Source organism: Oryzias melastigma, linkage group LG12, assembly GCF_002922805.2.
Source record: "Oryzias melastigma strain HK-1 linkage group LG12, ASM292280v2, whole genome shotgun sequence".
NCBI classification, from domain to species: Eukaryota; Metazoa; Chordata; class Actinopteri; order Beloniformes; family Adrianichthyidae; genus Oryzias; species Oryzias melastigma.
Window position 1 is genome coordinate 4510248 of NC_050523.1, and position 25395 is coordinate 4535642.

The 25395-nt window shown below is 39.4% G+C and overlaps 1 protein-coding gene across 2 annotated transcripts in view; it reads right to left on the reverse strand.

Annotated features, from left to right (window-relative positions):
• LOC112163497 (netrin receptor UNC5D) overlaps positions 1-12960 on the reverse strand; it is a 79697-nt gene extending 66737 nt beyond the window's left edge. For both annotated transcript variants that reach the window (XM_036214516.1, XM_024299923.2), the window contains exons 1-2: positions 12797-12960; positions 12513-12616 (exon numbers count right to left, since the gene is read on the reverse strand). In XM_036214516.1, coding sequence (XP_036070409.1) covers positions 12513-12616; positions 12797-12920 — 228 coding nt within the window. In that variant the 5' untranslated portion in view covers positions 12921-12960. The remainder of the gene's footprint in view (positions 1-12512; positions 12617-12796) is intronic.
• Between the last annotated feature and the right edge of the window lie 12435 nt (positions 12961-25395).

Sequence of the window (25395 nt, forward strand, 5' to 3'; positions counted from 1 at the left end):
AATTGTTTTTTTTATTTTTACAATGCTTAAAGAAGCTGGTATTGATTATTTCTTAATCTTTGTCAAAAATAATACAAATATTGACCTAAAAATTGTGGGGCAGCTTTCCCCCTTGCTCCCCCGTAGCTCCGCCCCTGTCACTGGGTCTTCCAACAAAACGAAAAATCTCACCTGATTCCATCTAACCTTTTAAATGATCTTCTTAAAAAGACTTTAAGGAATGTAGGTGTGTATATATGCACAGGAAACACACCTTTGATAGTCATTTCTATGGACAAAGTAGGACATTTGTTTGTTTTGATAGGAAATATGAATAATGTTGACCTTCTCTGAACCACCTTGGGTCTTTTATTGCTTATTTCTATAGACTAATTTGACATATATTTAGGTTGTATTAAAATAAACACGAAAAAAAGCCTTTTATTAATTAAACAAAAGAAACGTCAAACGCATTGCAACCTTATCTTTGTATCAAATAAATTACGACAATAAATTTACTTCCACCAAACTGTTCTACAAACAAAGCATAACCGCATCCCTAATAGAGGCCGAAAATGAGCTGCAGCTTAACCTCCGACCTCTTGCTTTTCTTTCAGATTCAATGCATATTCATAACAAACTGCTAGAATTGAGCTTGACAGGTACCAAGCTGCAACCATTACGCCGGGCAAATTAAATATACTCCATAGTTTAGCGGCTAATGGGTCACCTCAGGAAACACGGCGCCTGAAGCGAAGACTCGTGGATGTGCTGCACTTTTCTGCATTAAACATTTGGTTTTGGTGGCAAATCTAATCTCCAACTGAAGGAAGTGAAAATAATGAGACAGACGACAACGTCTCTGTCGTTCGCTGGCGCAGAAGTTTGTCATTAAACAGCTATAAATCAATTCAGATTTTCATGTATATGCTTCTTCAAAGCCTGCTGTGCATCGGCTTTATTTAAGGTAAACAGTTATAATGAAGTAAACAGAAAATAGCTGATAAACACTGAAAGATTCAGAAAATTTGTGCACAGAAATGACCGTAGATGTATGAATCTACAGTATTTGTGAAGGTTGTTTAAAAGTTCTAAATGAAACGATCATCATTGTAGCACACATCAAAGGAAGTCACAACGAAGAAAAGCTATTAAAAATCCAAAGGTGGAATTAAAGTCTGCACTAAAGAACCTCTTTTACCATGCAACCCAGTGGGAAGTCTTTTTCCTCCTAAAGCACGCCTGTTGTAATTCATGACACACAGTAAAAAAAAAAGTTATTGCTGTGCAGAGCCTGCTCTTTACTGCTATTTCAACAACTTTTCTGACCACTCAAGGCTTTAGCTGCTGCAGAGTTTGGTTTGCCTTAACGGGAAAAATCCCACATCTCTATAACCAGTTCCTCCAGGACCGTGTGAGGTGTGTTTGTGTTATTGTTGTTGGCTTGAGTGTACAACTCTGCAGAAACAAATGACTTTTCCAGAAATAGCAGTCTTTTTAGAAAAAAATGTTAACCATTCTTCTCAAAAATAAAAAACTGCTTATTTAGTTTGGGTATGGACTTTTAACACAATGTAGGAGCGAAGTGCGTGATGAGTTTGTGGGAAAAAAAGTGAAATAAATGCAACTTTTATTAAGTGTTGAGATGTTCCTTCATATCTTACAGTGTTCTTAAAGACCCATTCTGATGAAAATCGTGTTTCGGGTGTTTTTAACATCTTCTAGTGTCATTTTTCTGATGATGATGGACATATCTGAAGAAGATTAAGCTGAAATTGTATTTGATCATTTTTTTAAAATCATTGTGAATCAAGAGTAGATGAAAAAATGACATTTGAAATAGAGTTTGTAGAAGATACGCTGGGATAGGCTCTCACAAATTTGGCAACTGAACAAGAATGAATGAATGACAGACGAAGAAAGCTAACAAATTCTACTGTAACAACACAGGGGGGGAACCAGTGGCAGAAAGAGCTGCTGGTCATATGACCCCACATTCACTTCCTGCACTGCTCGTCCTTCCACACAAGTGCAATTAGACCCAAAGACTAGAAAGTCCAGAACAACATTTGTTCACACTTGTTCACAGCAACCATATGCAACCCAAGACCCATCTCTCCCCTATCCCACAGGTGGCGCTTACTTAACTTTTCTTCAGTGTTCATGATTCAAGCTTTAAATGTGTTTTTAATTTTTCTTCTCATGATCTAAAATAAGTTAATTCCTTTATATTTTTGGTTCCCTTCCTTTTAACTAACTGTTTGAATTCACACTTTAGTGAATCATACCAGAGTTCACTTGCAACTCAAATTTTATACTTTTTTTTTTAATCAAGCACCAGTATTTGTTTTATTATAATTACACCAAAGGTGAACTCTCAAGTCTCCCCATGAAAGTGGGCTCCAAAGTAAACTCATAATTGTTGAAAAGTGAACTGCACGTATTGTGGTTAGCCTAAGTTCGAATCCCAGCTGGGATAATTCGGTATGGACTTTGCATGTTCATGTGGGTTTTCTCCCACAGTCCAAAAACAGACTCTAAATTGTCCTTAGGTTTGTACGTTCGTGTCCCTGCAACAGACTCGTGACCTGTTCAGGGTACACCTCGTGGTAACATGGTTTGCTCCAACATCCCTGTGACCCCAAAAGGGATTCAGCTGATTTTGATGATAGAAGGATGGATGCATGAAAGCTCTTTGTGTACTGTTCTCTTCCGACATAACAGACCAAAAATGCCCTGCGAATGGATTTCAATTTAGTATAATGTATTTTAGGGAACACTTAGAGACTCTCAAAGATTCACAGATAACATTTTTCACTCAGACAAAAAAACCTGCAGAGCAAATGGTTTGGCAGCAACATTTTCCAGTGTGCCTATCCGACGGCGTGTTTGTGCTACTGCAGCGCCACTACGTCAGCACCGACAACAATACCGTTAAGGGTAAAAACTTGTCGGTCTAGTAAAAACGGATGACATGGCACTGGTACCAAACATCCCTACACTTCACAGTTATACTCGCAAGAACCGCCCCCTGGTGGACTTCTATGGTATCATTTTAAAAACCGATTAAGGGGAAAGAGGGGACTGTGTGTTGAGATATCACGATTGTTTGCCATATAATTATTTAGTCCAGTCAAAATTGTTCAAAATCTACCAAAATCTACAATTCCCAGAGCCCCGCCCCTTCACATCTAGTATCATCGAAAAGCTCCAAATATCCTCTGTAGAAACCAAAAGGAGTTTATCCTGCAGTGGTCGGGAGAAATTCCGGTTTAGAAATGCCCTCCATAGAGGACACATTTACATTTCTGGTAGTCAGGAGGATATAAATCTAAACCGGTAAAGGATTGACGTGTTCTTCCTCTCACCTTTAGTGCCACAAACTAACACCCCAGATGCACATTTTACCTCCAACACAACATTGCAATTACACTTGAAAAGACGCACGTTTCTAATCAATCCATTCGGTGGCATTGATAACCAACGAGCTGTGTCTGGTGTGAGGTATCGATCAGTCCTCCATCGATCCGCCCTTCACTAAGAAACATTCAGTCACGCCTCCTTGCAACAACGTTGACTTGTTTAGGAAGCTACGCGTCTGAAGAGTGTGTTTCTCTTTTATATGCAGTTAGGTGTAATTAAAGGTTAATGACTGCAAATGTTCTGATGGTTTCAGATTCTCCAAGAAGCAGGTTTTTAGTTCCTAAAGTGCTGCTTCAAGGACTGAAGCTGTTCTTCAAAAAGAAAATGTTGTGATCCTTGGATTCAAGTAATTTAAAGCTGAATCACTTTGAGCGACTGCGTTTGATTACTAGTCCTAATTCTGTTATCGGCTCAGTGAGACAAAAGTGAATTAGAGGAAGACAACAGATGCTGAAATATGTCGTTTAATTAAAGCGTTCAGCCTCGGCTGTTGTCCACTTTGGTGTAACTAACCAAATCATTTCACCTCTAATCTCTTCGGCGATCATTAGAAAACCCAGAACTTGGATTTTCTTCAGTGGAGATTCTTAAACCTTTTGGGCATCTATCTGAGGGAATTCTCACGCGAAAGCAATTAGGCGCCGAGGTTTCCGCGTCTAATCTTTTTGCTTTGATTTATCTATCTCATTCTGCTGCTTCTTTTATTCTTTTCCAGTATTTGCTGCAGGACGTGCATAATTCTGGAGTGTGATATGCATGCATGTTTGGGACCCGGAGTCTGCCCTTTGGGGGGAGAAGCGATAGGGAAGATGCACATGTTGATGAGAAGGCAGGGACACGGCAGACTCAAATGAGCCTGATAAGCCAGCGCCTGGGGAGGAACGGAAACAGATTTGCTTAATTGGCAAATTTGTTCCACTTAGATTGCAAGCAGCAAGTTTAGAGGAACACCGCAGCCCAATCAGACTGCGCGGGCGGAGGATCCTGTTGGGCTGGTCACCATGGTTACAATGCTGACCATTAAACCGCAGTTCAAATCGGGTTGGATCTTTGATGTCGCTCAAAACGTTCCCCCATGATTCTTCCTTTTAGCCCAAAAGGAAAGATGGGAAATTAAATAAGGTTTAAATCGGCATCTGACTGCCAGCGGGGGGTCGAAGAATTTTTATTTCTCCGATGGCTTCAAGCTGTTTGAAGGTGCTGAAACGGGAGAGCCGATGCGCCCGGAGCGCCGCGGATTGGCGTCATCTTCAACTAAACTCTCAAGTCGTTTCAGATCAGGCCGAAACCCGGAATTATCCTCAAAGGAGATGTAATGACCTCCATTTGCAATCATTTAGATGAGAAGTGAAGGCAACACGAAGACAATTATAAAACCCTGCATCAGGTTTTGTTCCCTCTGATTCAATTAAAGTTTCTTCGTCAAGTCTCCGCCTGCACTCAGCCCCCCCGCTCTTATGTCAGGCGTGGCCTTTTCTCATTCTTTCCATCATAACGCCACATTAACCATCATCTGACAGCTGAACGTTGGGATGCGGCCTCCGTGGTTTAACCCCATCCCGTCTCCGGAAATGTTATGTTTATCAGTGAATAATTACATTTTAAGCACTAGAGATGGGAAGCTTGATGATTAATGACACTTGCTATAAAACACTTGTTCGGTTAATGTGAGGATAATGGTTGGGAGATATCTTTTTTTACTGCCTAAACCTTTCTTCAGCACTTTTGACTTTATCTGCATGGTTGTTGCAGCTAAAATACTGCAACGCTGAGGTGCAATCATTTTAAAGACCACAAAGATGAGATTAGGTAGTACTGAAGTCTTCCTCACCATTTGAGCTTTCAATTGAGATGTCAATAAAATTGATTCAAGAATTTGTCCAATTTTCTATTGTGGTCATATTTGAGCTGGATTTATAACTTAAATTTAGACTCACTGGCCACATTATTAGGTACACCTTGCTAGTACTGGGTGTTGCCTTCAAAACTTCCTTAATCCTTGGTGGCACAGGAAACCTTCCTTAGAGTTTGGTCCATGATAGCATCATGCAGTTTCTACAGATGAGTCGGCTGAACATCCATGATGCCAATCTCTCGTTCCACCACATTCTAAAGGTTCTATTGGGTCTATTGGGCCATTTGGGTCCATTGAACTCATTGTCATGTTCAAGAAACCAGTCTGAGTCATGGTGTGTTACTCTAGCTGTCAGATGGTACACAGTGGTCATAAAGGGATGGACATGGTCAGCAACAATACTCAGGTAGGTTGTGGTGTTGGAACCAAGATCGATTGGTACTAAGGGGACCGAAGTGAGCCAAGGAAATATCCCCCATTTCATAATACAACCACCATTAGCCTGACCCGTTGATACAAGGCATGATGGATCTATGCTTTCATGTGTTGATGCCATATTCTGACCCTACCATCTGAATGTCACAGTAGAAATGGAAACTCATGAAACCAGGCAACATTTTTCCAATCTTCTGTTGTTTAGTTTTGGTGAGTCTGTGTGAATCAAAGCCTCAGTTTCCTGTTCTTCAACGCATTCTCACTCCCAACTCGTCATATAAGGACGTTTGATTCTGGCTCCTTTAGCGTCACTTTTTGACATTTTGGGTGTCCCCACTCACTGTTCCCATTAACCCTGTATGTCAACCAAAACATTTAAATGCTAAAATACTGAAATGATTTAAAACACAGTGAGATTGAGAGTCTAAATCTACCAGAATTCAACAGAGGGTTGGGAGGACACCATTTTTTATTTCCTTGAATATATTATTCAAATAATATATTTGAATATTTAGAAGGTATAAAAAGTTTGCATGTCTTAGCCGGAACTTTTTGCAGTTTTTTTTATTCAACCTTTTCCTTCCTGAGATCAATATCCAGCTTTGCTTAATTGAAAATGCTTCTCCAGTTAGTAGTTTGGCTCTTTTTAATGAACAAAGTGACAATTCACCTGAGAAATCAGAGTGGGATCGAACTCGCAGCCTAAAGGCCTTAAAAATTCAAGTTTCAAAATGCAAGTTACTTAATCCTGACCTGCAGACAAGCTTTGGCTCCAGCAGTGGCGCCGGCAAGAAGATCTCAGATCAACCAAACCAGGTCTTGTTTTTGACCAAAATTTTGGCAAAACCTTTCAGAAGTTGTTACTTCTTGTTTTTGCAATAACCTAATTAAGGCGCCAACCTGTTTGGAAACATTCAAAAGGGTATTCAGTCTGTCCTAAAGCCATAAGATTAACTTCTTTTTAATGAGAAATGAAATCAAACTGTGCTACAATTGATTTAATACAGTTTTATTTTACGACGCCGTATTTCAGGTACAGTAAATCTGATCACGAGTGAGTCCCACAGAAATAGTTGGGCTGAACTGAATCACAGCAAACAAACGTTACCTTTGTGACCTCTGACCTCTGCAGCCCTCACAGTATGTTTCAGTCTGTGCTTTGGTTTATAACAACATTTTTATGGAAAATTATGACACCTATTTTTTAAATTTTATACTCATTTTTTATGACCTTAAGGTAAAAATAATTAACGCTTCTGGTGGCATAACATTTAAAAACCCTCTCCGATCATCTTTTGGTCTATTTTCATAGCATTCCCTGTGGTTCCTTTGTTGTCATTTTTAGGACAGTTTATGCAGAGTGGCAGGAGTTCATAAAAAAAGTGTGTCTAACTTGTGGTAGGATCCTAGTAGCATCCTAACATTATTGGTGCTAAAATAATGGCAAGCAGTGTTATTTTTCATCTGCTCTTGATTCACAATGATTTGAAAAAAAAAAAAAATACTCAGAAATGAAATTTTAAGTGTAATTTTCTTCAAATGTGTTAAAAAAAATAACAAGATCATGTTAAAAACACCAAAAGCACATTTTTCACCACAGTGGGTCTTTAAGACTATACAATGATTCCATATTATTCCATTTTTGTCTCCTATGGTCGGTTTAAAAAAGATTTATAATAATATTAATTTACTAAATACAGTATTCCTCCCTTATTCGCGGGGGTTCGGATCCGGAGAATTCCACGAATACGCCAAATTCGCAAATATAGAGGACCCTCAGTCACCGTCTCACTCCCTGCGTCTGAAGAATGTCCATTAACAATCCATACTCCCAAAAACACTTCAGATCATGCTTTACTTTACATGAGAACTGTCACTCTGTCTCTCTCTGCTTTAAAAAACGTGTGCTTCCTCCTCCATCATTTAAGTGCAATAATGTCTTGGGATACATCACGACATGTTTATCCCGATATGGATCGTATCACCAGATTCCTGTCAATACACACTGTTACATCCTGCTGCCTGACCTTTTTTCCATCCAGTCCTTCAGCACACCTGTCAGGTGTGGTCGGTGTCCCTTAATTTGCACCTCCTGTCTATTTAAGACAGAAGAGGCCACACCAAGACAGGCTGGCAGGGAGCAGAGCAGCAGGCTGAGGAGCAAGCTGAGGAGCAGGCTGAGGAGCAAGCTGAGGAGCAGGCAGAGGAGCAGGCAGAGCAGCAGGCTGAGGAGCAGGCAGAGGAGCAGGCTAAGGAGCAGGCAGAGGAGCAGGAAGAGGAGCAGGCTGAGGAGCAGGCAGAGGAGCTGGCTGAGGAGCTGGCTGAGGAGCAGGCTGAGGAGCAGGCTGAGGAGCAGGCAGAGTTTTGTTTTGTTCTCTTTTAGCCTTTTAGTCCTCAGCAATCTTAGACTGCTGGGTTTTGTTATGTTAGTTTGGGCTTGGACCTTGGTAGTCTTAGTTTGTGGGCTTTGTTTATTTGTTTTCTTCGGGTAGTTTTGGTTAGGCAGCCCTTAGCAAGGAGCAGCTGACTCAGCAGTCTCACTGACTTGTGGCCGCATGTGGCCGGTGTGAATGCAGCATGAGGTTTAAGGTTGCTCCTCCTTCTGGACTGTCAGATGAACCACAACCTTCACTAAGGATGAACATAAACTCTGTTCATGGTGTCTCGCGAGTGACAATCAGCAAATAAAAATTGAGTAGATTTGCACTCCAATAAGATTACGAGCTGGCATAAGTGCCAATAATCAAATAATTTATGGAAACAAAAAAGAAAGCGTTTTGTAAACTGCACTTTCTATAAACGGAGCCTCCTTGAAACTTGTCGTCGATAAACTGAAGCAGACGGTTTTACTACGATCAGTTCTCTGCGGAGCGTGAGCGGATTATTGCTTCTATCACTTCTGGGACACATAATATGGCATTCTCTGGTTTTCATTAACATCCTGCACAGCATCCCAGTAAATTCCTGTAAGGCTTAGTTACAGCAAAGATGCGGATAAAGTCCTTGCGTTTTCCATGTTTGCATGGCGAACATGAAAGAGGGGCAACATAAGGGGATTTCAAGCTGGAAGGACATGCTTCTATGCAGCTGGAACTTATTTTATTTGCATCTTGTCAACTGACCAAAAATTAAGTGCCGGCATGTCTTTAAGATCACAAGTGCTAAGCTCTATCAGGAGGCACGCTGGAAATAAATTGAAGACCAAAATAAATATACTTTATAGTGTAAACAGAGGCTCACTGATCAGAGGGCATCATGACCTCGATTCCATAAAACTGTATCTTAGAGCTTTCTGAGCAAAGCTCGTCTGTGCTTGCTCCAGAAGAAGCTTTAACCTGTCGAAACTCATATAAAGCCCAACGTTGAACTCCGAATTGAGCTGCTCGAATTTCTACTTTCCACCTTTTTTGATTTAGGTGCAAAATCAGGTGAAAGCCTGCAAGCTGCATTATTTACCATGACCATTTTCTTTGTTATCCAGACTAGCATTAATGAATGCATGAGGACTTGGCTATTTGATGACCACAATGCACTGGGGAACCTCGTGGTACACTGATGCTCCATTTGTGTGAGCTGAATGATTCATCACAGTAGACCCCGCGCTCACAGAAGTACCTCTGTGACCTGCAGTGAATTCACCTTCAGTGATGCTTTTAAGGTTAGGATTTTGGATCACTTATTTACAAGTGTTAAATAAAGTCAAAATAAAACTCAGAAGTGTAAATAGATATAAACTGATGCAAACAGGAAAAACAAAACTTTCAATTTCAGCATCTTTAAGGTGTTTTTCTGCAATTTATTGGTGCCAATTTCTTTAAAGATTCTTATAAAAACAGAGTTTTCGTAGCACGTTTCTAATGGTGGAGGATATATATGATGAAAATTAAGACTAAAATTGGTTAACTGTGTGTTTCTTTATTCAAATTGTTGTGAATCAGGAGCAAAAATTGAGATACACTGCTCTGAGCTCTCAGCACCAGGGAGGGGCGCGGTTTTTTCCGCACTGATTGTCCCGCCCAAAACTCAGAGGTGAATTTCAAACCAATTGCTGACGCTCTGGAAAAACTATGTCCCATAACTGACACAGGTTTATTGATTTTGGCTAAAAACTGCATAATCATAAACAAAAGACTACTGGGAATGCTTTATAAATAGATCAACGGATTGTTAGAATTAGACTTTAAATTAGGACTATTTTACAATTTCCTTCCTCTAAAAAAAAGAAAGTAGGCTTACAGGTGTGGCAAAAAGCTTAAAGAAATCCAGGATCTTTGTTTTTTTAAGCGTCATACTTCTTTGTTTTTATTTCATTTTCAAACTGTAACACATTTGTTAGGAATTTACATTTGCCGGAAACAAAAGCAGGCATGATATTTGGTAAATCTTTTTTTTTGTGGAAATAGTTCCCACAAAGAAAATACATTACACATGTATCAATATGACATATGCTATTTATTATGAGCAGAAAAATGCAGTTTATATATTTTTAGTTTGTTTATCTCTTAGGGCATGTGCACAAACACATTCGTCTCACAAAAGAAGAGAGTTTTTGTGCAGATTTAGTGACAAACCTCCCCAACAAAACATGTACTTAAAACAATAAAAATATTATTATTAAGACAAGGTTCATATTCTTCTCCCAAAATATATTTGGGCCCTACTTTATGAATCTAACATATGGTTTATGTTTCTTAATAAACCGTTTTATTCCCACCTTATTTAATTCAAAAGCTTACAAACGTTATGATTTCAAGCATTTGGGGGTTAAAAAGGTTAAATCTGAACTTTATGTGAAATTCACATTTTTTTGTCCCACTGCGATCATCTTTTGATGTATTTTAAAGACGTTCCTAGTGGTCTTTTGATTAAGATTTTGAAGCTTTTGAGCGAAATTCTAAAAATAAGTGTTGTTTTCTAGGACATAGTTTCTGCAGAGTGAATGTAGAAACTATGTCCATGTATTCATTAAAAATCTACTTCTCAATTGTGGGCGGAGCTGTTGCCATGGAGTGACTCTAGGTTCACGCTGGCGTGCAGCATCCGCTCTTTCCTGCAATTCACACCAGATGCGCATTTTTCTGCAACGGCCAACGAGCTCTTCTGCTAGAGTTTTCTTTTGTTTTTGCCATTATGGGTAAATTAATAACCTAAAAATATGACCCCATGTTAGTAGGCCTATAGTTTTTTTAATGTATCTGTTATTGAGACACACAGAGAGAAGTGTGTGTTTGTGTTGTGATTGCATGTTTACCTCTGCAGTCTGCTTAGATGCAAAAACATGATCCCATTTGTCAATCGTGACATTTTATTTTGAAAAATTTGTTTTATTTTGACAATAAACCAGATTTCTTATGCATCTTAATGTAACTTCCTCCCAGAATTGACATGGATCGCTCACAGCTCACGCACATGATAATGATCTGCTGCACGGTGCAGCAGGACCGCGACCCTCCGCACCTGGGGAGGCCAAAAGGTTAATAAGGGGGCCAAATGCAAGCGTCCTCCAGTGTCCAGTGTGGACCAGGCGTAAGCCTCATTTCCCATGATCCCTTTGTTTACATTCTCTCCCGCTAGCTTAAAGCTCCTCACAATCCCAAGCTAGCATTAGTGGTGCAACAAAAATGGTGAACGAACGAGGAAAACAAAGACGTTCATGGATCGATTTGTCTGCAACTGGATGCATTAGAATGGAGAAATCAGGGAGATTGTTTTATATGTTCTTTATCAAATTGCATTTTTTCAGTTGCTCCTGATACAATTTGTGATAAAGAAATACAATTTCATGAGAAAAGTGCCACAAGAACGTGTTAAAAACATCATTTTCATTGAGTGGGTCTTAAAGTTTTTCCTCATTTAAGCCATAAATTCTTCCAGTTTATGAGCAATAATGAAAAGACGCACGTCGCTGGGTTGTGATTGTCGAAAAATTATTTATGTGTTGTGAATGTTAAGAGGAAATCTCTTTAAGGATCATTATTTTAAAGCTGACAGAAGCACAAATCCATCGGTCTAATTCCGACGGTTAATTCACCAGGACTTTAGGGGAATCAGAAACGAAAAAAAATATATATATTTTTTTTACCATCAGAGCTTTTGCATCATCTGTTTCACACAGAATTTTTGTATGTTCATAGAACCTAAACATGCACTGTTGCTATGGCAACGTTCTTCGAGGGATGGGGTTGTGCATTTTACTCCAAAAAAAAGAAAAAAAAAACAGAAAAAAGAGTTGACATGCCTAAGGCGTGCAGACGATTTTAGTGATTTTTCATGCACGTTCAGCATCCAACTTTGGTCATCAGATAAAAGCACAATAACAGTAACGCAGACGAAAGCCCCGATGCCACGGTTCCAGCCCGTTCAGCCGTTTCGTTTACGTATGGATCACAGGCTGTGATGTTAACCAAAGGAAAGGCTCCAAAAGCTTGGAAACAGAGTGTGTGATATTGACATAACTGCCTGCTGAGCCTCTGCATGGAGGCACACAGCATCAGAGAAAGGCACAGCACACCAATCGACAGCAGCCTCATTTTCCTGTTCCCAGCGAAAATTAAAGCGTCAATAACATGGGCTGCTCTCCATACATGAGGAGACGCGTGTTCAGTTATGAGGAAACAAACGCCAAACCATCCAAGGATTCCTACGACTTGGGGGCTGAAGTGAGGAAAGTGCAGAGGGCTCTTTGATATGCTGCAGATGAGAGCAATAAAACTCTGTTATGAAAACTGAGCTGTGCTGCGAGTAAACCAGACAGATGACGGCTGCTCTCAAGGCGACGCAGGAGAAAATGTTACTTGTTTGAAGTGCAAGCAGGTCTCACCTCAGCCACCGGCACTCCCTCTGGGGGACGGCAGTGCAGCACAATCATGCCATTCAGAGGCACCTCGGTGCCTTGAGGGTCTTGCTCAAAGTTCTTCCTCAGGTCTGCGGAGGACAACAAACAGTCTGCATTTACGACAGCGGCGAGCCCGAAATGTCAGTTTGTGACACGTGCGACCTTCTGTCCATATGGACGGATGTAGCAACAGCTCTCACGCCGCAGGTCGGCGGGGAAAATAACCTTTGCAGAAACAGGGAATTCAATTCGGAATCAAAGTTGCTTACAGGCGATCCGGACGGCTGCCTTGCGGCTCTTGGAGGTCCCCAGGTGGCTCCAGGCGACGCATAAACACCAGTAGTCCTCCGGGCCGTGAAAGTCCTCCACCTGCTGCCGGGACACGTTGATCATCACTTCACGGATCTTCAGCCCTGCAGACGAAATGAGTGATGGCTGGGATTAGCCCTCGCAGGGGGATGATGAGCCGCAGAGATGGAGATTTGCAGAGACAAGATGATGAACGAATACGAATCTGATAAGATTATCAGCAGTAAACAGATCTGCCAGTGATGGACAGACGGCGGCCTCTCCAAACGCTCCACGGCTTTTTAGGAAAACGATTTAACCAGGAGGCTTTCACAGGAAGCCGTCTACATAAACTTGACCCCCATCATCTCTTGATCTAATTTAATAGTGGTCTTTAAAATCATAATTATGCCAATTTAGTCAAAATAAAAAAAACTGTCATTTTCTAAGACATAGTTTCTGCAATGTGGAGCAACCCCGACCCCCTTTCCTGTCACCCATCTGTTTACACACACTCCTGTTAGCCATGGAGCTATCCAGCTGTAAAGTTTGGAGCCAAATGCCAGTTCAGACAAGAAAAACAAAGACGTTCATGGATCTAGTCGTCTACAAGTGGATGCATCAGCAGAGTTTGTGTCCCACCAATCGTTTTTTGTATTTTCATCTGCTCCCGATTCCCAAATACAGAAAATACAAATTTCCTAGAAGTCTTTGTGAAAAAATAGCATGCATCGATGCTCACTAGATTAGTAAATATAGACCACAATGCATTGGGGTAGAACAATTTCAAACAAAAAGATGTGTTTAAATGTAATTTTTGAATAAACCATCCACATTTTCACCATCAGAACACAGTGGAGTCATAAAAAAATGTCGAGAAATGTTCAATTAGATTTTTACTTTGTGACATCATGTTTTAATTGTCTTTAAAATCCAGGGCACTATTTAGTCCCGCACTATATCGTTTTTTAGTAGTTAGGGATTATGGCAGGAATTCTGACATAGACATTATGATTCCGGCATTTAGGACATCTAAGGTGTCCTGAAACTAGATGTTTTGTATCCGGACGAGATTAATTGTAATGTAGAAATAAAGCACTTGTGAAAGTCGTGTGATTGTGAATGAAAGATGTATTAAAGTAAGTTTGAAAAACTCTTGTACGCCTAGATGATCCTTATTCAAAATGAAGAAACCCAATTTTGAGCTTAACTTTCTTCTTCTATCTCCTCCATCTTCAGAAAAATGCCATAAGAACATGTTGACCATATATAACCATTAATGTCATATTTGATAGATGAATTTCAGAGACTTCAATCTCATTAGGATGATATAAACTTTCCTTAAAAACCAAACGAATGTAACTTGGTGCATAATTTCTGCCCTGTAATTCATCATCATTCCACTAGAGGCAGTAGAATATGGAGAGAATGAAGTCTCATTCGATTTGTGTGTGCGTAATCCTTGATTTCGAACTCATTCAATACATTTTGGGTGTATTTGCAATTGTGTATTCACATGGACAAAGCATACAAAATACCATTTGCACACACACAACTTGAAATGACAGACAAATCGTCTGATACACACACAAAACTGCGCTTATGGACAAATCTGGTCTGAGAATCTTTTTACATTTGTGTGTAAATGCTGCGTTTAAATGCTCCTAGAATGCTGAGTCATCAGAGTTTTCATATCAGCTGCTTTGAACTTAGTTTGTGAATAAAATCTGGTGAAAACTTGACATTTTCCCTCTTTTTTTAAACAGATATGCCCGATAATTAATATTAAAAAATAAAAATTTGTGTTTTCAAAACACTCAACACTTAAATTTCTCTATTCTCATTGCTCTCTCTCGGTTGTTCGTTCTCTGCTAGCGCCTTCGCCATGAAGCTCTTCCACGGGCGGCGGTTCCCATTCACAGAAAGTGTGTGTATCAGGTCGTTTGTGCGTGCTTTTTAAAGATTTGTATTTGTAGTTTGTCTTAACACTAGAATTCCTAAGCCTGCGCAAATTTGCGCAGGGAAGAGTTCCCCCCCTTTAGTCCGAGAGCCCATTGTTGTGTCATGGTGGGTCATTGATGAGCCATTAACTTGCCCATGTATATGTTAATGCAGCATGTAGTACTTAATGTGTATTTGAACTAACAGGTTGTGTGGGGGTTGTAGTTACCTGATGCATGTGGACAAGTATTGGCTTTCCTGCGTTTACTCACATTTGAACTAAAGTTCCATCTCATTCCTAACCCAGAGTTCCATATGATGTTGCTCCACCTTTTGCTGCTATTGCAGCTTCAACTCTTCTGGGAAGGCTGTCCACAAGTTGAGGAGAGTATTTATAAGAACTCTGGATCATTCTTCCAAAAGCTCATTGGTCAGGTCACACTGATGTTGGTGGAGAAGGTATGGCTCTCGGTCTAATTCATCTCAAAGGTGTTCTATGGCGTTCAGGTCAGGACTCTGTCCTCCATGTCTTTATGGACCTTGCTTTGTGCTCTGGTGCACAAAAATGTTGGAAGAGGAAGGGCCCGCTCTATTAGCTCTATTTCAAATAATCCTCGATGTGGACTCTGGGAGCAGTGAAGACGGTTCTTTTGTTGTGGAATCAGAGTTCATCTTCTCAGATTCCTCCTATGATGAGGATATGCCAGTACATGGATTTGCAGCCAGAACATCCTCTCCACATGATACTTATTCATAAGTAGACTAATAAACTATTAATTGTTGAAGAAGAGAAATATGAGGAACCTTCATCTGTAAAAAGACAATTTTCCCAATTCAAAAAAGGCAACCAGCATGTTGAATGCATGTCAAACTTAAATTTAAACCTAACATTCTGCATTGCGAAATCAGAAAGTCATTGTTGATGGTTTAAAGGCATTTGTCTGTGTTAAAAATATTTCTTTCACCTGCATTGAACAGTTTTGAGGTAAAAATAAAATTTAAAAGTAAAAACAAATATTTCATGTGGACTGTTCCTGAGCGGGATTCAAACCCATGACCTTCTGAATGTGAGTCCGCAGCCATAACCACTTGACCGTCTAGTGGCGGAATCTGGAATGCATGTCAAACTTAAATTTAAATATGACATTCTGCATTGCGAAATCAGGAAGTCATTGTTGATGGTTTAAAGGCATCAAAAATTGATCAACCTCCCCCCCCCATGTCACCAGTTTTTCATTTATTGGATTTGTCTGTGTTAAAAATATTTATTTTCCCTGCATTGAACAGTTTTGAGGTAAAAATAAAATTTAAAAATAAACACAATGTTTCATGGTTTAAAAGCATCAAAAATGTATCACCCCCCCCTCCTCCCCCATTTCACCAGTTTGTCATTTATTGTATTTGTCTGTGTTAAAAATACTTCTTTTACCTGCAAATTTAAAGCTTACAATCTGCATTGCGAAATCAGGAAGTCACTGTTGATGGTTTAAGGTGATCACCACAACACTACTTTGAGAAGGGGAGGGGGGCATTGCAGCAGAAGCTGAAAGTTCCAGGGATTCTAGTGTTAAGCTGCTGTAATTTAAAGCTGTGTGTGTATAAATTGTGTTTTGTAATTTTTGTACATGTGAAAACACATTTATAAGGGCACACAGTTATGCTCGCATGTTTTGTATGAGCTACAAATCAATATTTACGCACAAACAAATAGAATAAGACAATATCTCGTCATAGTAGAGGGTTTTTATGCCCATTTCAAAATGGCTGCCTCCATGAAATCTCAAAAACGATACAAGTTTAGCTAATTTTCTTAATTTTACGGTAAAAATGACTCAATGGTAATTTATTTTTTAATGACTATTTGCTTTATTTAGAGAATGCAAACTCTATTAATAAATAATTAATCCTCATAAAGCTACACCAGGGTAAGAATGTATGGATCAAATTAAAGACAGTGGGTAAATAAGGTGCTTTTTTATGGAAAAGTCAATATTAAGATAACATTATTGCTAGCAAAACCGAACCAAATTATGCTATGATCTCGTTAAAAAAATATATATATATTTTTTTCTCCAATGTTTTAAAAAACATCTCAATCTTAACTCCAAAATTTTTGTCAATTCTTAGATGCAGTGAGCTTTACAGATACAAAAAACATGATTTGTCATCGGAGCGGGTCTTTAACAACCTTTTCCTGTTCGGATTTAGTAAACAAACACACATTTCTTGTTTTGCTAAACAGAAACAGCTTGAGCTTTCATGTCTTTTCAAAGTCAGCAAAACTATAATCCACTTCCACTGAAATGGCGCTCGTTTCTTACACCCAAAGAATTAATTGCTTCTTATTGTTGCAGCAAAAGTGAGAAAACTCATTTTTCTTGGGAGGAAATAAAAGAAGCTAAAAGGGCAATAATTTAAGGCAAGCGTTTTGTACGCAAATAAATATTTATCATTGAGATTCCTTGATGAAAAGTCACACGGTCACCCGCTAATATCTGCAGCGATGCAGGCCATAATGATCCGGGCGCGGGCTGAGCATTTTACGAGACAATTAAAAGAAAATTTAAAAGCCTGAAGTTTCAATTATGGCAGACTGTGCACAAAAGATGACAGGCCTGGCGCATTAATCTAATCCATAATAGGGGCAGCTCCATAGATATCTCTTTTGTGGCTTTTAACGAATTCATTGCCATGTCAGTCTAACCCTGCAGAAACTCCAGCAGATTTTTAATATGCCAGTTCAGACTCGCGAGCAGCTCATGTTTGGTGTCTGGTGTCCAAATTCATCACTCCCCACAGATTGCAATTAAGCCTGCACGATGGGGGAGGAGTGAAGGGGGGGGGGTGATGGAGGGTGACAATTACAAATACCCCGGAGAAACAAAAATAGTCCTCCAGCCACGAAGCAGAAAGAGCGCCGTTTGCTTGAAGCTCCAAAGCAACAAAAACATCAACAACAAAGCTTGGCAAGCTGAAAAAGGTCCTGTCATGGCTGCTTAATTTTGACAACTTTATTCAGAAATAATATAATTAACCAAACCTAAAAGGGTTTTGCTTGTTTGTGCGTCAAAACGAACAGAACTGACAGAAACCAGACTTGTTTACTTTCATTAAAAGCATTGATGGAAGAGCTTTTGTCCGTACAAACTTCTTTCTGATTCAGCTTTTGACTAAATATTTTGATTATTTCATCTGGGAGTTTGATCCCAAATCAAAGTTTTATGTAAAAACAAGGCAACCAGGCCCCTGGGGGAGGGAGGGGGCTGTTTCTGAAGCCCCTTAAGCAAACTGAACCGTCCACGAGGGATTTGAAACAGAAAAACCTCCGAGCATACGGTCTTTACGATACCGTACAGTTCCTCAGAAGTTAAAAATGAACATTCTCTGCCATTATTGATGGCCTCTTTTGCTGTCTATTATCCGACAAAAGGAAAGCACCCTGGATTTTATGTAAGTATACATGCTGGAGTTCTTAGTTGTACAGTTTTATCTTTTCCTACCCACTATAAGGTTTAGTTGGAAGAAGAAAACATTAAAGATTAAGCTCTGGTTTCTGCTCTGGAGACTAAAGTTGATTTAAAAAATAAAAAAAAGATGTTCCATGAGATGAAAACCACCATGCAGATCCTTCAGCATCCTCAGCAGAACACAGGAAGTTCACATCTCAGTCCTAGGCGTCTTTAGATCTATCATAACCAATAATAGTATGAATGACAGAAAAGTAATTAATTGATTTTTTTTATTTCCCCAAAGGGAGTGTGGTAATATTTTTAATTTAATCTAATTATTTCTAATATTACTGGTAAAACCTTGAAATAATCTTTATTCTCATAAGAACACAGAAGATAATAGGTCATAATGTTTAATGTTAATAGTGGCTTATGGGTATATTAGTGTGTAGTTATTTATACTTTATAGTAGTTGAAAATGTATTGCAGTTTATACTAGTCTATAGTGGTTTGTGGTAGTTAATATTGTTGTTCGTCCTTTTTGGTTCTGTGTATTTTTGTCAGAGTCGGACTCCTGTGTGTTGTTGGATCTTTGTGTGTCTTTATTTATTTTCAGGTGTGGTGCTGGAGGGTGTGGCTCCCATTGGTCACCAGCTGATGGAGGGAGCCTTTAAAACCACCATCTGGACCTTCAGCCCACGAGAAGGGAGCTGGGCTGGACCCTGTCTCCACTGCAGCTCGGTGCTCTTCTCTACCTGTGTTTTAGCTTGTGTGCACTTTGTAGTTCTTTGGTATTTTGTTAAGTCCCACTCCGTTCTTTGGTGTTTGTGTTTGGTATTTAGCTGAAGTGAAGCTGTAGGGGTGAACTGCCATTTTATTTAGTGTATCTTTTCTCCTGTTCATGTTAGTCCAGGGAGGTTAGTGTTTGTCATTATTTTACTTTTGTTTTGCAGGTAGGCTCCCTGGTTGAGTTAGTTTGGGTTTTGTTTGTTATTTTGGCCTTGGTTCACCCTAAAGCCTTTTTGCTTCACATTTAGTAATTGTTTGCTTGTTTCTCTTGTAAATACAGTAAATGTTGTTATATTTGTATGGACCCATTCTCTTTGTGTTTTTGTTACATATATCCTTTAATTTACATGTATGCTATACCCCAGACTCCTAGACAAAATGGTAAATGGTAACTGGCGTATACTTGTATAGCGCTTTCTACCCTCCTTTGAGGGCCCAAAGCGCTTCACAGTCACAGACCCATTCACCCATTCACACACACATTCACACACTGGTGGTGGCTACGCTGCCGAACACTGGCGCCAACCTCCCACCAGAGGCAATTCGGGGTTCAGTGTCTTGCCCAAGGACACTTCGACACATGGGCGGGCAAGGCGGAGTCGAACCCGCTCACTTCTGATCAGGAGTCGACCGCCCTACCACTGCACCACGGCCGCTCCGATGGGGAACGTCTCCTCCTCTCCCCGGTCCTCCTCGATGTCGTCAAAGTTACTGGTGTCGGTATGAATTTACCTTTGGTTTGTGAGTTTCTGTACAGACATTGAACAATGGGGCGTAGCAATATATACTAGTTTGTACAGTAGTTTATAGTAGATTTTATTATTTATAGTTTCCTGTAGTTTTTAGTTTATAGTAGTTTATCATTTATAGAAATTCAGAGTAGTGTATAGTTGATTGTATTATTTGTAGTTTATAAGAGTTGCTTAAAGTTTACAGTAGTGTATAGTTGATCATACTTTATAGTAGTTTTTGCTACATTAGAGTAGTTGTTTATGCTTCATAGCAATTTTTAGTCCTGCCATCCATCCTTTTTCTTTTTTCCTTCGGTAGGAACATTAAAACACGGACAAGCCTTAGAGGAAATCTGATGGTCACTTATAAAGGCCGTTGTTGTGATCATAATAAAGCTCTGTCTGATGATTTTGCTTTGGCTTTAAGTCAACCTTTGCTTTTAGTTATTTCTTTATGCACAAATTGTATTTAACTATAATGTCATTGACATAATTCTATACTTGTTGCAAACGTCTGAGTCACAACTGTCCTCACGGGTGGATATAAACTGAAAAACCTGCGAAACTGTACGGTATATCAAAGTCGTAGACCACTTAGTATGTCTGCAGAGTGAAAGCGTTCATGCACATGTATGATGCAAGTTACAGTTGAACACTTATACTGTACAATGGTAAGGGAAGTAGGTGAGACACAGGTATGTCATACAGATTTTCTTTTTTTTGACCCTGCCAAATCCTTCGCAAGAACGCTTGTTAGTGCCGTTCACGTGATACCAGTGCTCTCCTATAAACCTGACTGTAAAAAGTGAGGAAATTAGACAGAGTGTAGTTTGTGTGGTCCGTTTATGATTGTCCTATGGGCAAATACACTAGGTATCACATATATACCCTGTATGTGTGGGATTTTTGAGTGGTCAGTAAGGGGCAAGTATCGGGTATCGTACAAGATCGTCACAGATGAACTTACATTAGTCTTGCAAATACTTCTCGATACACTTACCACAAACACAAGAACCTTCATGACAGTTCTTGAACCCAAAGGGGAATACAAGACATACTTATGACCCTCTTAAGATGCAACCGCTCCTTTCTACAACTCTCTATGGGCCTGGAAAAGTAAAACAAACCATAGTACCCATACAGGTCAATCCCCCATACGAGTGTATGTGACATGTGTGTTTACTGACAAACAACCCGTAGATACTTTTGGAATAAAGATGCTTTGAACATCATCAACCTTCCTTACAGTTTATTAAAGGGTTATATATATCTTTCTTCCACTCGTTTCTTCCTCGGTACTGGAATTGCACCGAAAACCCTTTGCTGTAATCTGTCAGTCATCGTGATGCAACAGTTTAACAATCTGACCTTTCTGGAGATGAATTGGATCATAACAATCGTAACTATTTAAGCCCTGAGTAATGTTTTTTTATTGCCTTTTAAGTGGCGCCTTCAGATAACCTTGGTTGTGAATTGGCACTTTTATTAGAAACTGAATTTAAATGAAGGAAATTCATGCTGAAAACCGAATAAGTAAATGAAAAATTAACATGTATGAGATCGCTCAGAGCGGAGAAAGGGCCCAGCCTTAACCTTGGGCATATTTGAACAAAATAAAGTATTTGCTCATTCACACGTTCTAAAAAGCAGAGGGGTGTAGGAGTTTTAACACAACGAAACGCTCTTGAGCTTAACTGTTTATACCTCAGCAGTTGAAAGTGATGTTTACTTTAGGAGTCGCTCAACATTGATTGAAATTTCCGTCAGCACTCGAAGTCGTAGAAAGTGGCCGAGGAGGAAACTCGTGTGTCAAGGAGAGCAAATGATGGTTGAATGTCTTGCTCAAGGACACTGTGGTGTGTGGCGGTGAGACGCAGCTGCCTCAGAGGACGTTGGGGGGAAAAATAAATACTAAAAGGCTGACATGATCAGGAAGTTTAATGATTCAGAGTCAGAGACAATGTTTGAAAATTAAAATCAGAGCTTATTGTTTTTAGCTGATTTAACTTCCTTATTGCAACAAATGAAAGGACATTGTCTGTGATTTGTGGCGCAGCTTTGAAGTGCTTTTCAGCTGTTCAAGCCTCATTGTAAAGCCCGGCCTCTTGTGGCTTACCGCTTAATCACGTGGACCTCCACTTGTAGGGGAGCTGTCTCTTCACGGGCTTCTGCCACGGCGCCGCACATTGTCGACAGCAGCTTAGACACAGGCGCGGATAAAACGAAAATTCATAATGAGAAATGAAAGGTTATCTGAGGGAGCCCTAATGAAGTAATGTAAAACAGAAACACACTGTAATCCTCGGCAATGACTCACTCCTATTATGTAAAATACTCCCCCCTATCTACTCCTCCTTTCCACTGCTGCAAATTAGAGGCTTAATCAACATGCTTGATTAAGTGAGAGGGCGGCACATTTAACCAGAGCAAAATATAAACACAAGAGTGAACTGTAGTGCTTTGTCATCAAAAGCTTGAATGTTTTTCGTGTCAGTGTGTTAACCGATGCTCAAACCTGCAAGATGCATGCATCGGGAAAAGACTTTAATCATCTTTTTGATCTGTTCTTAAAGCGTTCCCAGTGCTCTTTTAATTATGATTAGGCCGTTTTTAGCTGAAATTAGCCAAACATAGTTTCTATAGATCAGTGGAAATTTACCTCGAATTGTTGACCAGGGGCGGCCCTGGGCTTACGCTACCTAGGCAGCCGCCTAGGGCGCCAATGCATAATATTTATATATAAATATATTTTTTTCTCTTTGTTAAACGTTTGAACCACCTATCATTTTATGTAAAAAAAAGGTAAAATTAAAAAACGTAAATAAAGTAACTAAAAAGTTAATTACTGCAGTGAGGAGCCCCTCCCTTCCTGTCGCTGCTGCTGTCCAAACAAGGTAGGGGGAGGAAAGGGGGTGTGGCTAGTGCTTCTTTAAAACTTTAATGATAAAAAAAGAAAATAAAAAGGGCCTCAAAGCAGAGGTTTGTCTGTTTCACTCATAAGATTGCTTGGAAATTCACTCCCCTGCATTTTGGTCGAAAAAGAGTAATTTAACAGGCGATCTAGTAGTTTTTTTTAAGACCTTTAATAGTTAAAATCTTCCTACTTTCTGGTCGGTGGTGCAGTCAGTTAGTGTGTTTGCTTTATAATCAGGAGTTACCCTGTTTGAGTCCTGGCTGAAATGTCCCCCCTGCAGGGGGCGCCAAATGTTTTGCACAAAGAACCAAAAATTGACTTATACAGTATATTTGCATAGCGAATTTTGACCGTGGACACTCATATGCGCATGTTTAGAGAGTTTTAATTGAAAGCAGTCGGTTGCCCGGTGTGAACGTAGCCTGACACCCACGGGTTGACGTAAAAACATAGCATGACCGTTCAATAAATCGCCAGATTTCACCGGACTATGGAAATCCATGTTAAATTAGCTAACAAACGTGTCTTATTGGTTCTCGGCAGCTCAGATCAAGTCAGCTGTCTTCATTTTAAATTGGTAAAACAGGTTGGTTTCAGTCTTGAGGCTGTGTTTTGTTAGTTTAAATTGGTCGAGTTGTCTTGCTGGTTTGCTTTGATCACCACAGCAGCAGCTTGTTTTGGCAACCCCACCTACATCCTTTTAAAGTTTCAGCTTCTCTCTGTCAAACCCCATTCTCGTTTTTCGTGTTCTGCCACATTGAAATAACCTTTTTTAAACTGATTTCATGAGATGAGTTAATTCTGTTGTCAGTCTCACAAAGTACTCGCCTTGATTTAGTGTGGAAACAGCTAAATAACCACAACGACATTGATCCAGTCCAGAAAAATACCTTCAATTTATTTCAAACGTCTGCAGGAGTTTCTTCAGGACACACGGACGGGTCATTTGGAATATTCCAATTAATATTTGAAAACCATTCTGCAGAATGGTGAGTGGGTTGGCAGCCACAGCTTTTGTCACACATCAACCATCGTGACTGAAGAGACAGTGAAGAGAAGCAGCAGGCTGACGCAGAGCTATCCCAAAGTTCAGACCACCAGTCCTTTAATTGAGCAAACGGGGTTCGCTCGTCATTAGCTCACGTTTGAACATGGAATGACGGCTGTCCTGACAACCACAGATAAGTAACTGATCATTTGTGTTGCTTATGATTCCTATTTTCACCTGCGGGGAGGCGACGCTTGTTATCGTGTCAGGGCCACGTCTTGTTTGGCTGATTTTTGCAGAAATGTCGCGCTCATCTTTATTCTAGGAGCAATATTGGCTGAAGCTGCAGGAGCAGATGACAGGCTGAGCTCTGAGGTTTCCTGGCAGCACCTCGCAGCGTCTCGCTTCACGGCAGCAGACAGCGCAGTCAAACAGAATCAATGAAAATTCAACTTCAATAATTATTAAAAACTGAAAAAGGGACTGCACAAGTCTTTTTTTTACGTTTTCTCACAAAATTTTTTTGAAAAAAGAATTAAAAGTAAAAATTAGGTGTATTAATAACCATATAGAACCTTTAATTGCTTACTTGGTGTGGCTAGTGAAAAATAGAAACAATAATTCAATATTTTTGGTTAGATTAAGAGTGAAAATAAACCAAACTACACTTTTTTAGTTTAGGTTGCCGTGAAAAAAATTGCAAAAATAGAGCAGGAATGCAGAAAGTACAAGAACACAGTTTCCACAAATTAAAAAACATCTTAATATTAGGGATGAAACTATTTATCATCATAATCAATAACATCGGCAATGACAATGTGCTTATACATTATTAATAATGCATTTAAATATATTCATTTGTTATGTGAAAAAAACCCACAAAGGTGGAACTAAAGTTCTAATTTGTGTCCTCAGGGCCCATTTTTCAGTTGCGCACTCTCTTCTGCCTCATGTTGCTGCAGAAGTTTTAAATGTGTTCTCTGGAAAAGTTCATGGAAAAATAGTGCGGTGTTAGCATTTTCTGGTTTATGTTTACCGATTTAGAAAATGCTTCGACAAAAACTCCAATTATTTTAGCGGAAAGTGCTGCAGCATGAAAAAATTAACTTTTCCAAAAGTTTAGGACATTTTAAAATCTGTCTTGCATACTGTTTCGTTCACTCCTGAAATAAGATATCATCCCACTTAAAAAAAAAAAAAACTTGCTTCTAAATACTTTAAATGTTATTAACTATATTCTGTTTGTTGTCAAAATACAGGCTTATTTTAGCTAGTTTAATTGGTGAAAAAGATCAGAATTTTCCTATGTGGAAAAGCAGAAATATGCTTTTTTTTTGTTTTGTTTGTGTGTTTGTTCAGACAACCATGAAATTAGATTGAAAGGCATCAACCTGTCAATACAAAAAACAATGTATACATAATATAAACATGAAGGTTATGTGCCCTTAATAATTTAATTATAAGTATATTACAGATAAAACAAGATAGAATTTAGAAAAAAAAATCATTTTTCAGTTAGGAGCTTAAAAGATATTTAAGCTAAACAAATAAAAACACAAACAAACAAAACTATTTACTGTCTGTAGCGGCAGCGGGTTCATGACCATTTGCAGAGGCTGCAGCAGGACCGTGCTTGCAATGCGCTCAAAATACGATACGCCGAAAAAGTCCTCTGGCTGTATTGCATTATTGGACTTCATCATTCACACAGATGACACATGACATGCAAATGATCAAAAGCAAAGATTGTCCAAAATAAAAAGTGAAA